This window comes from Podarcis filfolensis, assembly GCF_964270895.1.
Source record: "Podarcis filfolensis genome assembly, chromosome: 6".
Lineage (NCBI taxonomy): Eukaryota > Metazoa > Chordata > Lepidosauria > Squamata > Lacertidae > Podarcis > Podarcis filfolensis.
In genome coordinates this window covers 92,488,611-92,505,625 of record NC_139609.1, presented here as the reverse complement: position 1 = coordinate 92,505,625, position 17,015 = coordinate 92,488,611, and the positions used below count along the sequence as shown (strand labels likewise).

At 43.5% G+C, this 17,015-nt stretch overlaps 1 protein-coding gene across 6 annotated transcripts in view; it reads left to right on the top strand.

Moving 5' to 3' along the window:
- Positions 1-1,044: 1,044 nt before the first annotated feature.
- MYT1 (myelin transcription factor 1) overlaps positions 1,045-17,015 on the top strand; it is a 169,765-nt gene continuing 153,794 nt past the window's right edge. For 4 of the 6 annotated variants that reach the window (XM_083618428.1, XM_083618425.1, XM_083618426.1 and 1 more), the window contains exon 1: positions 1,045-1,123. In XM_083618428.1, the coding sequence (XP_083474554.1) occupies positions 1,048-1,123 (76 nt within the window). In that variant the 5' untranslated portion in view covers positions 1,045-1,047. Of the gene's footprint in view, positions 1,124-11,066; positions 11,507-17,015 lie in introns of those variants that run through there. The other 2 variants (XM_083618429.1, XM_083618427.1) reach the window with 1 other exon arrangement.

Genomic DNA, 17,015 nt, shown 5'->3' with positions numbered 1-17,015 from the left:
AAACTGGAGTTCTGTGGCAACACAAACTGGGGGGGGGGGGACAGTTGTGGCGGGACTATTTCGGATTTATTTCTCTCTTCCCTCCAAATCTGAATGGAAGCTTCTGCCTAGTCTACAAAACTCTTCTGATTTCAGGTGAAGATCGCCAGCAATTTTAATTGCAACCATTGCTGTATGCATGGTTGTATTCGATTTAAATATGAATATAACTACTTAGGTAGCTTGCAATATAGCTTGCAGCATCAGCATCGGCTGATATTGCCGCCATGACCACACAAATACCAGCTTAAGTGCTTTCTGGAGCATACAGTGGTACCTCGGGTTAAGTACTTAATTCGTTCCGGAGGTCCGTACTTAACCTGAAACTGTTCTTAACCTGAAGCACCACTTTAGCTAATGGGGCCTCCTGCTGCCGCCACGCCACCGGAACCCGCTTTCTGTTCTTATCCTGAAGCAAAGTTCTTAACCTGAAGCACTATTTCTGGTTTAGTGGAGTGTGTAACCTGAAGCGTATGTAACCTGAAGTGTATGTAACCCGAGGTACCACTGTATAACCCTGTACCAAGCCTTGTACCACTGATCCATCTAGCCTGTCTGCACTGATTGGCAGCAGCTGTCCGGGGATTCAGGCGGGGGCGGGGGCATCCCCAGCCCTACCTACAGGAACCAAAGACTCCACTTGGGCCCTTCTGCATGCAGACCAGATGCTCTGCCACTGAGCGACAGCCCTTCGCTTTGCAGAGGAGTTTGCGGAGAGCCACTGCTGCTGTCAACATGCAGCCGCGTCTGCTTCCCCATTCAGTTTCATTCAGCTCAGTTCTATTGTTTCCCGTCTCAATAGCTGCGTGCACCCAGGAACGGCCCGGCCCCCGATTGGCTGCTTTGTTGGCTGCCTTGATTTGCAATTAGCAGCTTGGGAGGCTCCCATTGGCTGGCCTCCCTTCCTCGGAGGCCCTCCGGGATGCATAAGTTTTTTGCTCTGGACTGTAACTTTTTTTGAAATGAAAGTATCCGCGCGTGTGACTTGAACAGTTGTGCTTGGCTTTCATGCTTGTTGTTCCAAGGGAAATAGTGCTCAGGAAAAAAAAGAAAGCAAGAATGAAGCTGTGTGGAACATTCCTAGGTGCGTGTTAAACAAACAAAGATGTATCTTTAACTTTTTCTGGGCTTCTTCTGTTTATTGTTTGCTTTTTCCTGTAGCGTTGCTGCCGTTCACTGACGGATCTGTTGCCTTGCCCTGCGCAAGTTGATCCCCACACAGCAACTTCTGGGACTCGCTTTGTGTCTTTTAGCTGGGCGTGGGGATTAATCTGTGTGTAGATCAACAAGATGTCAATTAGCCAAGGAGATCAAGCCCGAATTAAAAATCAGAACCTGGGTTTGTTTTCTCGGCGGGGTGGGGAGGTGAAATGGTGCTTAAGTTTTGACATGATCTGAACTGCAGCCTGCCAACTAAAAACTGTACCCATCACGTTTTGTGACTGGTGGAGAAGGAAGCAAATAATGAACTGCATGTACTAAATGAAGATTCTTACCTTGTAAAGAATTTTGAAAAAGAGGGAAGGAACTAGGAAGCTAAATGCAGTTTTCATTGCAGCCTCCAGTGACTGAATTTTTACTCTTAATTTTGGCTTTACGTTCCGTTCTGCAAATGTTATTTATGTAAAATCAAAGCGGGAAACTGATGTGTTTCTCGGTAATTTCTTTCTGTTTCCTTATTTCCTCCTCCTTCCTTTCTTGTAGTGCCAGAATGTGAAACCCTTCCATTGTAAACTTGTTGAAAGTTCAACAGGAAGAAACCTGTTCAGCGCTAGTTAAAACAATGTGTATAAGGATCGGTGGGTTTTTGAATGGGGAAGGATTGCCTGGGCAATCAACAGCACAGGAGAAGCTTTGGGGTTTCCAGGCAGATCATTTGAAAAGGAAATTTAAAAAACAAAAAAAGTTGGCAGCTTTTGGGAGGAGGGAAATCATCAGATTAAAAAGATCAGCTTCCAACTGTAAATTTCTTGTAGACAAAGAACTTTTTACTCCAAGGGAGTGATTGTATACATCTCAGAGAAGGGGGTTATTAAATGGGTTCTCCCCCCCTCTCCTTCCCCTCCCCTCCCTTCTGTCTTGTTGTTCCATCTGCTAGGGGCCTTTGCTGGGCAGAATGTACTCCAGCCCTTCAGCTGTTCCATATACAATATTAATGCGGGGCTATTTCTTCTTGGCAAAGCGTTCTTAATTGCCGTCTGAGGCATTAAGGAAAGTCTCCCCATCTGCACAGGGCGGTTTTCTTGTCCACAAAGAAATAAGGGACAATCTTGCCTCTCTTTCCCCCATTTTGACCCCCTCCCCACCAGCCTGCTCCTCCATTCTTCCAGCTGGTAAGCAGAGAAGTTGGTACCCAATTTCAAATGCATTAAGTTTGAGGCCTAAATGACAAAAGAGTTTCTAAGAAGCACCATGGCAGCTTCACAGTTGTATGTCTGGCTCTGCAGAAAGTCATTGTTCTTTTAATTACAGCGATCTTCACAAAGGCCAAAACATTTATTTCATTTTTTTTATTTTTTTTGTAATGACTCTTCTACTTCTGCAGTCTCCTTTCACATCTAGGTGGAAATAAAAACCACTCTGATTTATTTCAAATTTTTTTAATTTAATGCACTTTAGAATTCTTCTCTTTAAATGCATGCACATTGTTTTTATTCTTTGCAGATAATCACACAAACACACCATTTTTTACAGCTCATTTTCTAATAAAAATAATATTCAAGATATGGATCATGGGATCATTTCTTACCACTCAGTTTTAAAGAAAACCCGCGAGCTTTTCCCCAAAGGTTTTCTGCCAGTGTTACTAATGAAATAGTAGATATAATTTCAGAAATTCCTGGAACAGAAATATTAACTATTGAGAAATAAAAGTAGATTACTGCAGCCTCATCAAGGACTGTACTTGCTTTGCCTGCTAACAGCATCTGGTTTTCAGTTCCAAACTCTTGAGAGATTTCATTTAGGAAATTGTGTAATTCAGAAAGGAGCTGTCCATCTCTGAGTGCTGAACTGGTCATTCACTCAGATCCTGAATGTGGCCATTATCCCTGGTTTTAGAATTTACAATGATGAGTGAAGATTAGGACAGTGCTTTTGGACAGTTCCTGAATTTAGCACCCCTCCCCGCAAGGACATCCCATGTAACAGACAACACAACAGTTCTTCTATGCATGGAGACATTTTTGGAAGCAGTGATAGCCTAGAAACATACCATGCTGCAGGAATTACCCATATATCAAACTACTGCATTCACTGTAGCTACTCATGGGGCAACTGCTATGTGGTCACACTTATAGATTCATCAGAATCAAATGGCATCTTTGAATGATTGCTCATGAGACACAAAAAGCGTCTCTGAATGAACACAGGAAAACAAATGTGAGGAAGAAGGCTAGGCAGAATTCTCATCCATGTGTTCAAGGTGGCATTTTGTGAAGTGCAGGGTGAGATAGAGAGAACTGCCCACCTGCAGTCAAAAGTAATACTGTCCCCAGAAACAGCTTTGACATTTGATGCTCTTGAATGAATAAGCAAGCCTACAGCAAGTCTGTCTGGTGCCCTCAAATCTATGGCCATTATGATGCACAGACTGGGCCCCAATAGCTTGGGAGAAAAATCACCCAGTCTTTCTGCTGGGCCACAGTCTGTGAATTGGCACAGAGAGAGCCAACACATGAACAGTCTGAAATTATCGCCATAATCTGAGTGTAGAGCCAAAGGCAGCATCCTACAGGCATCCTGTTTCTTACTATTCACTCTTCTTTCTTCCACCACCTTGATGCCTGCTTTTATGGTGGATTTCTATGAGTCTGTGCTGGTACATGTTGGGCATGATCCAGCCAGAGTTAAACTCCCGCATGTTAAAGTCCCACGGATTACATGAAGAAAACCAGGCAGATGCTTTGTGATCTCCCAATGAGATTTTAAATGGCTTAGGCCACAATCCAAAACTTTTGGCCAACAGTGGCAGGACTTAATGGAATTTAGTAGCCACCACTTCAGCCAGATTTCCACTACTCATGCCAGCCAAAGTGGAAAGTGAGGGCAGGAAAAACAATTCTTTGTTATGCCTGGTCCCAAGCCGGCATAGCAAAGAGGCCCAGGCTGAATCCATTCCTGCTGTGTGATGGAAGCAGGGATGGTCCATAATTTATTTATTAAATTTATATACCACCCTTCATCTGAAGTTCATAGGGCAGTTTACAGAATAAAAAATACAAACAGGAAAGACAAAATACATAAAATCATAACTGCAGCAAACGAAAACCAATAACCCCCTCCCACAAAAACATCAAAAGGCCATAGATTGTTTAATCAGCCATATTGTTTAGGAAGTGCAAGAAAAGGCAGAATGATGAATAAAAATATGAAAGGAAAGGAAAAGGAAAGGAAACAAGTGATCACATCAATGAATCCTGCACCAACCAAACTCCACCCCTTCCCTGAACCTATAATGCCCTTTTCCTGGAATTCTGGTGGCTATCACCAGCTGGGATACCACTAGCTGTAGTTTCTGGCCATGCTTTTGGCAGGTGCAGAATTCCTTGGAGATGTCCTGCCACCAGAGCCTGGCAAAACCAAGCAGAACTGGGAGGAGGTACACCTCCACTTCACCCTCCAACATGGCATTCTGGGGCCTTGGATTGTTTTGCCCAATTTGAGATAGATCACGTCAATCCATAATCTTCCTTTCAAGAAAAGGAAAGTATTGATTTAGACCTCATATTAGTCCATTGCCCTGCCATTTACTTTTTTCTTTTCCTTTTTGGTAAAAAAATAAATGAACCTTTGGTACTCTCTGGCACTGAGCCTATGGTTTAAGGTTGGCAGTTTGTCATTATGTTAAAAAAGCAAACGAAGTATTAGACTTCCTTTTTGTAATAATCTTATTTAAAAGAGCATTAACAGCATATAGAGCTGGCATCCCCAAACTCGGCCCTCCAGATGTTTGGGGACTACAACTCCCATCATCTAACAGGACCAGTGACCAGGGATGGTGGGAACTGTAGTCCCAAAACATCTGGAAGGCTGAGTTTGGGGATGCCTGATATAGAGCAATGCTTGGTAGGACAAAGGTCCACATAGTTGAGCATCCTCTTTCTCACAACATCCAGATAGATGACTCCTGGAAGCCCAAGGCAAAAGGGTATGGAGGCAATACCTCTCTCCTGTTCTTGCTCCGCAGACACTGATATTGACAGACATTGATAATGAGTGAAAAAACACTGTGCCTGAACAAGGAGGTTCAGCAGAGCTAGCCAGGCTAAAAGCCATTGAGAGATCTCTTCCCCTTCATGAATTTGTCTAAATCCCTTCGAAAGCCATCTAAACAGTAGCCACCTCATCATGTGGTGATGAGTTCTGCAAATTAACAATGTGTTGAGTGAGGAAGTAGTTTCTCTTGTCTATCCTGAACCGACTGTCAATGAGTTTCATCAGATGACCCTAGTCCTCTTCAGGCATCACAATACATTTAAAGTATAGCCTTAGACTACCTGTGAAATGTGAATCACTATGAGATTGATCATATGCAGGTGCTAAAAAATGTTAAGAATTGTTATTTTTACTACAAAAAATGCCCAATAAAAGATAGGAGTAGGCATAATAATCAATAGACCTTTTGGGCAGCCTGAAAAACATCTTCCAGAAGGGCACTTTGGGGCGACAATAGGTAATATTTATTCATTTTGAGTTGTTGTCCATCTTAGTCAACCTCAGTGATGCCATCACATGTCCAAACTGAATTGGCTACATCACACCATAATGTCACCCCATTCATTATGGGCTTCCTGATTGGGTAGAATCGCCCACATGACTAATCTGAGGAGGATAATAGAGCAACAATCAGAGAGCAAATGGCACTGAAGGAGCAGCAGCCAAGTGGAAACAATGTCAGTAACCAGGGGAACTATAGTGGCAAACTACATTGCAAAAGGTGAATATTCATGACTGAAGTTTGCCCTGAAATCATGAGTTTTGACCTGAAAATCAAAACCGTTGAATAATCAAGAGCTGCAGAATGAATGTGAAGTATTATTACTGATGCAATCACTCATGCTTAGCCAGATGTTTTTTGTTTTGATAAACCGGAGGAAACATCAAACATTATTGCCATAGCAATGTATTCTGATGATGATCTAGGCGCAGATCCAGCCAAATGTTCTTTGTAGTCTGAGTGACTTAGGTGGAAGAGATTTAAATGTGTTCTTAACTATGACTGGGGGGAATTAGTCCATGAAAGATGTGTGACAGTTGGATATGAGCATGATCCTCTCGATAGGCACATCCACAAATGACATGACGTCAGGAAATCTTAATATCATATTGGAAAAGTTAAATATTTTTTGCCGCTTGGCTCCGAAAAGCAGTAAATCTTGAAATTAGCTGTATTATCAGAGTATCCCCAAGCTGCTTAATATAATGCGTATGGTTTGATCAATGGCTGTTCCTCCATATGTAATAGTCCCATGATCATGCACAAGGAAAAAACAAAACTGTACACTTTGGAGTACTTCGGAAAACAATGACATGAGCATGCCTCTCTGTGTCTCTCTCTTCCTTGTGGGTCTATGTGTTTGTTCTGAAATATATTTAAATTAGCATAGGAGTGTGTGGGCCTCTACATGCACACACAATCACACTCCTACCCTTCCTACTTCCCACAATATTTTGCTTTTGTTTTCCAAGTTGGAGCATTACAGATCTGAATTAAATAGCAGTCAAGGGGACCATCTAGCATTGTTCACGGGATAAAGTTGATCCTGCCTTTCCCCTCCCTTTGATTCTATCTTGAATACAGAACAATGAAATGCAGTTAAAGCACCGTGCCTGGTGCCTGATGATAAGGCTTTAATAGAATTTCTGAATGCCAGAGGTTTAGGATGTAAAATATCCCTGTCTTCACAGCATGGTCAAAGGCGATAGAGGGGTTTTTTGTGTGTTTTTTTAGGAGTACTCTCAGCTGAACACATCCTTTTATGTTAATGGCTGAGCTTGCAAGAAAAAAGGGGGGATTTCAATGTCTGAAATGGGCCGTTGCAAGTCTTTCCTGGGTTTTCTGGTACATTTGAATACGTGCATTCAGAGACAGGCCCAAAGAGAACTTGAAACAATGTTAACTTATTTGAGCAGAATCTAAAAGTCACTTGCCTAAAAAATAGATTGAACTTCTGAAAAAGAAGAATCGATCAAGGGATCCCCTAATAGTTGTGGTTACTAATAGAGGCAAAAGTTTGGGGGCAATAGAAGTTCTTAATTTCAGAGACTGGAGTTCTTACATGAGAAACCTTATTAAATATGGGTCTTTAGGAGAAGTAGTATACAGAGGTACCTTGGTTTAAGAACAGCTTAGTTTAAGAACGACTTGGATTAAGAGCGCTGCAAACCTGGAAGTAGGTGTTTTGGTTTGTGAACTTTGCCTTGGAAGCAGAACACGTTCCACATCCTGTTGAGTGTGTTCCATTTGTAAATTGAGTCCCCCACTGTTATGGGAAAGCACACCTTGGTTTAAGAACGCTTTGGTTTAAGGACAGACTTCCGGAAGGGATTAAGTTCATAAACCAAGGTACCACTGTACTGGGCAAGCTCTGCCTGGGGAAAATAGATTGCCTTACTGTTTGGGGAGGGGCTGTAGGTAAGTAATAGAGCATGGACTTCATATATAGATAGTTCTATTCACTGCTTCTCCACCTAGAACATGGGTAGGCAAACTAAGGCCCAGGGGCCAGATCCAGCCCAATCACCTTCTAAATCCGACCCACGGACGGTCTGGGAATCAGTGTGATTTTACATGAGTAGAATGTGGCCTTTTATTTAAAATGCATCTCTGGGCCATTTGTGGGGCCTGCCTGGTGTTTTTACATGAGTAGAATGCGTCCTTTTATTTAGAATGCATCTCTGGGCTATTTGTGGGGCATAGGAATTCGTTCATTTTCTCCCTCAAAATATAGTCCAGCCCCCCACAAGGTCTGAGGGACAGTGAACCGGTTCCCTGCTGAAAAAGTTTGCTGACCCCTGACCTAGAAGCAACAGAGGCTGCTGGAAGGTTTCCCTCAAACCCTGAAGACCTGCTAGTTGAAGTAGATAGTTGTAGACTCATGGTCTAAGCCATGTGTGTGTGTGCTAGATTCTATTTTCTATCCATAAGGTTGATGGGATGGTGTCTTGAAGACTTCTGATATCCCATCAACACATACATACACACATAAAGGTAAAGGTAAAGGGACCCCTGACCACTAGGTCCAGTCGTGACCAACTCTGGGGTTGTGGCGCTCATCTCGCTTTACTGGCCGAGGGAGCCGGCGTACAGCTTCTGGGTCATGTGGCCAGCATGACTAAGCCGCTTCTGGCGAACCAGAACAGCGCACGGAAACGCCGTTTACCTTCCTGCCGGAGCAGTACCTATTTATCTACTTGCACTTTGACGTGCTTTTGAACTGCTGGGTTGGTAGGAGCTGGGACCGAGCAATGGGAGCTCACTCCGTCACGGCGATTCAAACCGCCAACCTTCTGATCAGCAAGTCCTAGGCTCTGTGGTTTAACGCACAGTGCCACCTGCGTCCCTAGTATTGGCTTAGGCATTGGATGAAACAGCAATACATGACTCCACCCTGCTCAGCAGGGAGTCATTTCAGGGTTAACAACCAGTGGGAGGAGCTTGCACATTTATCAGACAGAATTCTGGGGTTCTGTGTTTGTGCTCTTCCCATGAAAATGTATGTATGTTGTATATTTCGTTGTCCCTGAGAGGGGGCAATGACAATAAAGATATTATTATTATTATTATTATTATTATTATTATTATTATATGGTGTTTTTCAAGAATTGGTCACTGAGTCTGACTATGGTCAGGATTCATACAGACAATGTGTAAGAACCAGGTCCTACAGGTTGACTAGCTGTAGGAATTTGCTGTCCAGATATCCCCTACAGGCTCTTGGTGCTAATTCACACATGCATGCTGATGACTTGCTAACTGTACCTTCAAGTGTTGGCTTGCATGTGTGAGCCAGAGCCTGTCAAATGATAGGACTTTCATATCATCTGATCAAAATCAAAGCACAATACTTTTCAAGGGAAATAGTTCACATGTTTAGATGATGGGCATTCCATGCTGAGGAAAGAATCAAATAACAAGCATTGTGTAACAACTTGACTTTAATTGGGGGTTGTTGTTGTTTTAAAAAAAATGTGTTTTAATTGTTGTAACCCATCCAGAGACCTTAGGGTGAAGGGTGGGTAATAATTTGTAGTAATAATAAAACTTGTAATATGCAGATGTCAACCAATTCCTAGAATTTAACTCATGCATGAAACAAAACATATTTGATTCCCCTTTAAGTCAAAATGTTGACACTAAGGCAAGGAAAAACAAAGGGATCTTAATTTGCCCCACAAGTCCATTTTCACCAAACTGTAGTCACCCATATGATCAGAGTTTACTCAGGGAGCTGAGGCTGAGCTGAACCGCAATCTCCCTGGCCATTATAATGTTTTGGCCAAGACTTAACTAGTGAATTTGTGGCTAAGACTTTAAATGTGAGCCAATACTGCACATTACACCAGCTCTCATTCTCAAGCACACTGATATCACCTTAACCAGAATTAGAGTCTTAACTTGCCTTTCCCTCACAACAGCTCTTTGAACTAGTTTATCACAGTTGTGAGACCAAGAGAGATTTGACCGAGGCCAAACAAATAAGACAATGGCAGAGAAGGTATTTAAACACAACTCTCCAAAGGTTTAAGCCCAGTGACATATCCATTCTCTGGGTCATTTGTTATATAAATCACTAAACACATTCCTAAGTGGTTCAGAAGCCTTTCACAACAAGCTTGCCAGGACTCTTTTGATGCTGTGTTTTTAACAAGACTCACCAGAACTTTGAAGGCATTGTTCTGATAAAAATATGGCATTGACTTTTCTTCCACTCAATACTGAGATAAAGGATAGTGGCCGGCTCAACCATAATCCATCAAATATGACATCAGAGTCATATTTACACAACACAAACACACACACACACATCTGTGCCACATTTCTTAGAACCAAACATTGCCTACAACCTGGTCCAGCCAAGGAAATTTGGGTTCCTGAGACAGGAAACCTAAAACACAGACACACAGACATACAACTCGAAATGGGACCCAATCCATCTGAGACATTATTTTTCCAAAGCCCTATTGAACAATGCTCTTTTGCTTCTGCTGTCCATTTCGATCGGGCTTGTGAGGGAGAACTTTCCTGTGCCTCATGGATCCAGTCTGCTCCCTTGAAGGCAACCAAATTCTTAAAGCCCTCTAGTAGAGGAAAGGAGTACTTGTTTTGAGAAAGGTGGATCTGATGGTGGAAGGAGGTAAAGACAAGAACAAACTTCCCTTTTACTCATCTGGATAAACTTTGCAGATTTTTTTAAACTGATGCAGCAACTCCAAGATTACTATAATCTGCATGGGAAGTGTATGCTGTGTTGTGTTGTGTGCCGACATATCCAGCCAAACTCCTGGACTTTTCAATATATTAGCTCAACCACTGCTGGTCTCCCAACTTGCCTCTGGTCGTGAATTCCCCACCCTGTTCTTTATGGCGATGGGTCATCTTTTCTAACCACCAATAAACATTGTAAAGTACTTTCGCTGCAGCTGGGCTAAGCCGGGGCATCTGTCATTCCCTGCTTGTTGCTATTAGAAATTATGGGACTGTACCATAGGCTGGAAATGTGGAGGGGGGGATTAAGCTGACAGTTGTAACCTTCCCAGCTCCTTTTGTCTCCTTTGCATAAAAGGACTTTCAACCCATGCTGCATATTAATTATGGATCAGATTGGATTTTGAGGGGGGGCCGAGGGGAGATCTTTCACCTTCTGTTAGAGCCCGAGGAGTGGTGGAAAGAGGGGGAAATATATTCTGGGGCTCCCTCCCACGCTCACCCCCCTCCAAAGGGAAAAAAGTCAGCACCTCCATGTCTTTCTCTTTTTTTTCTCCCCTCCTTCCTGTACTGTAGATTTATTTCACCTCGGAGAGTAAACAGATATATTGCAAGCCCAAAGGGTTGATGGGTAGTGTATTTACAAAGGGAAGGAGAAGAGCGGCCCCCCCCATCCACGTCCTCCTCCTCCTTTCCACCGCCCCCCCCCGCCATTCCCATTAATGAGAGCGATCATTAAGTGAGACACTGCCTTTAGCGAGCTTAAAGAGTTCACACACTAAAGACTTATCAGCGGTTTTAATTGAAAGCTACGAACCTTCTTCCACGCATGTTCCCGGCGTAAGGGAGTGGGGAGGGGGGGCCGCTTTCAGCAAGTGCTCTCTCTCCTCTCCACCTCTCCCCCCCTTTCCAACCTCTCCACCTTCCAACTCTCCCGCTCCCCTCCCATCTCCACCCACCCACCACCCCATGTAAATTTCATGATTGCTTTCCGTGATGTCATTTTGAAAAGAGACAGACAATAGGCTGTGAGCAAAGGTAAGTCAATGTTATGCTCTGTTGTTTGTTTGTTTGTTTGTTTGCGCGGACAAAAGGCACATATTTATCAACTGTGTATGTGTTGGTTTTTAAGAAGGAAAAAATATTAATAAGCAATGATCGTCGTATTCTTCGGGTGGTTTCTGGAGGGTGGGAAAGAGAGTGTTTGAGAAGAGAGAGAGGATAAAATTATATATATATCCGGATAGTTCTAGAGGTTGTCCCGATCTGTAGGGATCGCTTTGGAGGAACCGTCCCCGTGGTGGTGGGGTGTCTTTTTGTATTTGACGGCCTATTTGCTTATTGTTATTTTTCCCCCCTATTCCTGGATCTTTGATGGCCGAGTTTTTCTCGCGGGCGCGCTTTGGATCTCGTTGCAATTGTGGAAAGATGACTGGAAGAGCGAGAAGAGACGAAGACAGGGCAATGGGGGGTGGAAAGGCGAGATCTTCTTTCTTTCCTTTTTGCTCGCTGCTTTTAAAGTTTCTCAGCATTTTCTTCTTTAAAAAAAAAAAGTAGAGAGACTAGTCTGTGGACTTTGATACTCTCTCACCTGGGGAGGGATCCCAAAGCGGAAGAGAGAGAGAAAATTGCGGGCGGAGGGAGAGGCAACCGCCCCGAATGTCTGTTTCGGTTCCCTTACTTGACACACTCCCGGAAAAGTTGCTGCCGTCCATGGTGCTGAAATTCCCTGTTTTTTCGGGTTGAAGTTGCAGACAGCAGTTCTACGGTCTTGTGTTCTCATTTCTGGCAATCTCGTGCGAATCGGGAGGAAGATAATTTTTTGTTGTTGTTGTTGGAAAAGATTTTAAAGGTCCATTATTTCCCACAATTCTTTTTCCCCCTTCCCTGTATCGGTGATAAGAGTGGGAGACTTTACAGTTCTGCCCTGATGTTCTAGGGTAAAACTAAAACAGGGTAAGGTTAAAAAGTAAGAGACTGTTTTAAAAGTGTCAGACATTTAGGAAGTCAAGTTACTTTGCAGCGTTAAGAATAACAACTAGGGGAGTGCTGGCTGGTTTTACTAGTTTATGGCTCTGGTTTTCTGTGTAATTCAGCTTCCCTTCCACATATATAATGTCCAGAAACAAAAAGGACATTTTACTCTTTATACTTCATTGCTTTTATTGCTTGGATTGTTTGGTTATTTCACTGCAGGCAGCTCCCCCCGCCCCCCCCGCCCCGTGAAATGATAAGATTGGGCAGGAAGTATTTTGGAGTTGGGGCTTCATTTAGAGCCTTTTCCATGACTTTCCCATGCACGTCTGACAGTGCAATCCTATGCATGCCTTCTCAGAAATAAGTCCCATTGTTTTTGATGGGGCTTGGTCCCGGGTGAGTGCAGGATTGCAATCTCAACCTCTGAATCAATTGTTAGGAGGTAGGATTTAATGGAAGTTTTTAAGGACCAGATTGACAAAGCAGAAGATGACGATATTACACCAAAACTAGCAAGGGAGGCCTTTGTCTGTTTCTGAGCCATTTGTTCGTTTCCCATTGGGAGGTCTATTGTTGAACTGGAGAAGGGTTGTTTATTTTCACATTCATCACAATTCCCTGTTTTGAGCTGGAGGCTGGACTAGCTGGGGAATGACCCACGGTTTTTCATGACAGCTATTTCCTACCTTTGCCAGGGGAGGAGGAAAAGGTTCCTGTATGACTCAACCAGCTGTCAACACAAGTATTATAATTTTGTGTTCTTGCTCTCTGGCTGGGTCCCATTTGCTTGTGGTTTCTTGGAGATCCACTTTGGGCAAAGTTCTCTGTCTCTCCAATAATTACAGCCAGCCTCTCTCTCTCTCTCTCTCATTGGCTCATCTGTTCTTATTATCAGCTTCCTCCATATGTCTACTTTAATTAATGGCAGACAAAAGAAGAAGGAGAATGTGTGTGAGTGAGAGAGAGAGAAAGAGAGAGAGAGAAGGAAGGGGGTCATTGTAGGAATTAAAGTTTAAGAGTTGTCATGGCTGTGATGGGGTCACTGAAACTGGAGACAAAGATTGCCGGGTGCTTGCTTGTATGCACGTATCTTTTGTAAGGTCATACATATTGCTCAGAAGGCAGATTATTAACGGGGGGGGGCGGTGTTGCAGGACACTCAGCAGGGAAAACAAGACTGCTTTGCTCTTCGCCTAACCTGTGAAAGAAAGAAAGAAAAGACTGGTGTATACCACAGCTACAAATGCAGCTGGCAAAGTACTTTCTCCCTTCTGCTAACCTTTTGTTAAGCATGCTTTATTCCCGTTGGCTTTGCTAGGTTGTTGATCGTGTATTAGGAGTGTGTATATCTCATATGTCTGCAGGAGAGGAACAGCTAAACATCTGAAGGCTAGCCTCTGGCCAGCAAAAATAAGAATCAAAGTTGCGAAAAGCAGGCCAGTTTGCTCACCCCAGGAGAACCCTGGGAAGGTTGTGTGTGTGTGTGTGTGTGCTTTGTTTGTTTTTTGCTGAAGGTTCACTAATCAACTCTAGATCTATATTTAGACCAGTATAAATAGCATATCACATAAGGAGCCAGGATGCAACGTCTTGGAAGAAACCAATAAGGGTTTGTTTCCTTCTGCTTCCCTTGCATGCCTGTGAATATTCAACTCTGTGGCAGAATCACATGCTTCCCCCCCCCCCCGTCCCCTCCCAATGGAACAAAATGCAACTTTTCTGTGCAGGAAAATCATAGCGTGATCACGCACACAGAGCCATTGCTTGATTGTTAACAGATATTAAAATAGTCCCCCTGCCACGTCATCCTGGCGTCATGTGGTTACTTGAGGGCATTCATTGGATGATTCCTTTGAGTCAGAGCCATCTATTTACCTTCCTATCTAAGCTCCTGACATTCTGCCCCACTTCCCTAATGTTCCGTCATGCTGAGCTGTGACCAAGAAACCGAACCTGTGGTGCGCAATGCAAGTGGGGACAGACTTAGTTCCCGGTGGCTCCCAGTCAGTAGACGCAGCTGGAAGGAGGCAAAGGCAGTGGGACCAGTAGGGACAGGTGGCAGGTTTGGATCCTAGCTCACCCACTCCCATGGAACCTGTGCATGCCTTTAACCCTGTCATATAGGTAAGTGGCAGCAATTATTTCCCAGGAGAAAAGTTGCGTGCTGCACTTGGGGGGTCAATACCTTTCCACAGCCTCTGATAAGTGGGATCCCAGCTCCTGAGAGGAGCAGCAAGTTTATAGGTGTGGGGCAATATGTTTCCAACACTACCCTTCCCTCCCAGGAAGGAAGGAAGGAAGGAAGGAAGGAGTGTGGACCTCATACCTTTTTCTCTTCTTCCACCTTGAACTTACTTTCTGGGTTGAGAAGGAAAAGCCTTCCTCATCTCCTCCTCCAAGCATGAATGCTATTCTGGTTCAAGAGAATGGGGAGCCAGGCCAGTTTTGAGACCGCAGGTCTTGTTCCTCCCCTTGATCTGCTTGAAGTCATGGCCTCTGCAATGGATAGGAGGATGTGGAGTGGGAAAGGAGAGGGAGCTGGCAGAAGGGCTAGGACTCTCAATTTTTCCTCCTTTCGCTGCTCATCTAATTTTAGCTAATTACGAATACATTTATTTATTTACTTTAACTAGCTGTAAATACATTTATTTACTTGCTTTTGCAGGAGATGATAAAGCAGCCTGATCTCCCAATGCAGTTTAAGTCACAGAGCTTGAGTGTAAGCTCATTTCATCCCTAATGAGGGACCCTTTGCTATAATATGAACAGATGTGAATCTGGAAGAACTTAGAAGAGCTGCTTCCCCAACTCAGTTGAGGCCAAGTGCATGGAACCACGCTGATTTAGGGAAATGTGTCCAAGTTGGCCACTGAAAACAGGCGTATAGCAAAAGTCAGTGGAGCAGTTATTTGAGTGCACTGTCCTTAAGTTCGGTTAAATAGCAAAATGAATAAATGAATAGGCAGTTGGAATGGGAGATGTCAAAAATGGACAAAAAGTAATATCATCTCTCTTGACTTGTGTAAGGACAAGGGGGAGGGACTCTTTTTCCCTACTTCACAAAACCTACATGGTATTTTGCTATGTATTGCAGTTGGTAATGTGGGTTTTCTGTTGCTATTTATTAGCTCTCATCTTGTTCACTTAGGGTAGAATTCAGTGGAAAGTTCTTCCATGGAAGTCTCGTTGACACAAAAGTTCTGCCCACAGTGTTTGGTTGATGGAGACCCATTCACACAGGCAAAGCATTGTTTCTGAACCTGCAGCCATTGTGCAAATGACCTTGCATGTGGGAACTGGCCTCAAGAATTCAGAAAACCGAGAACGAGGAAAATAAAGCAGTGACGCAGCCCTTGGCATTATCATTTATGAATAATAGTATGAGATGTGATAAAAGAGGGATGAGATCAGCTCAGATGCAAGAGCGTTAGCTTAATTGGGTCATGGATCAGACTGAAAGGAACACATTGCTTACTTTTCTGCTCCTAAGACTGCATAGCTTCTGAGACTCTTCTAAAGCTTTTCCCCTTTTCTCACAACAATTCACTTTCCCAAAATGCATGGGCACGTGAACGCTCCCAAAGTCGCTGTGCATCTGAGCTCACTTTATGATTTCTCTTGTTGTTTAAGCATCAGCTAATCTCCTGTGAAGGTTTTTTCGTAACCTTTTAGCTGTTCGACAGACCTTCCGGGGAACTGGACCAAGGCATTATGTAGAGTAATCAGAAATGCAGCTAAGCCAACGCAGCACTCATGTGAGATCCTGCCATGCAGAAGAACTGTATTTTATCCCCTTGGGAAGTGGCTCAGGTTTTTATTGTTGTTGTTATTTTTCCTCCTCCTCTTAATCGCCAAGGAGAACCCAGTAATGGATTATGTCTCCTTCTAAACTTCCAATGGAATGCTCTCCAAAGGGATTCTTCAGTATTTAAACCAAGTATTTAAACCATTGCCAAGTACTGACATACCATGACACAGTGGTGCTAACTGTGCTCAGCACTTAGATATCCCTTTTCAAGTTTCCGGTGTGTTTTCCATAAATTATGTCAGAACTCCTTACAACGGGGGTGGGAATCATAGAACTGAGTAGAGTTGGAAGGGACCCTTGAGCCCATGTAGTCCAAGTCTCTGCAATGCAGGAATATACAGCTGTCCCATACTGGGATTGAACCTGCAGCCTTGGCATTATCCAGGCTCTAACCAACGGAGCTATCCAGGATCTGTTGCCCCCCGATGCTGCTGGACTCCAACTCCTTTCAGCCCCAGCCAGCATGGCAATTGACCAGGGATGCTGAGAATTGTAGTTAACAAACTCTTGAGGGCCACTGGCTCCCCAACCCTGCTTTTCAACAACCAAGTAAGGTTGGCCAATATTCTTATAGGCTATATTGCTGTGAGCAACAGCTTGAGTTTGAGGTCAACCACAGGATTGACGCTGCAAAGAGAAGCTGTTTGTTTTGCTCTCCCATCTCCTTTCATGATGCATGGTAGAGAAATGGTCAATGTCCTGATGTCACAACACTCATTTCATTTCATTTCATATATTTCTATGCTACACATGAGTCAAAAA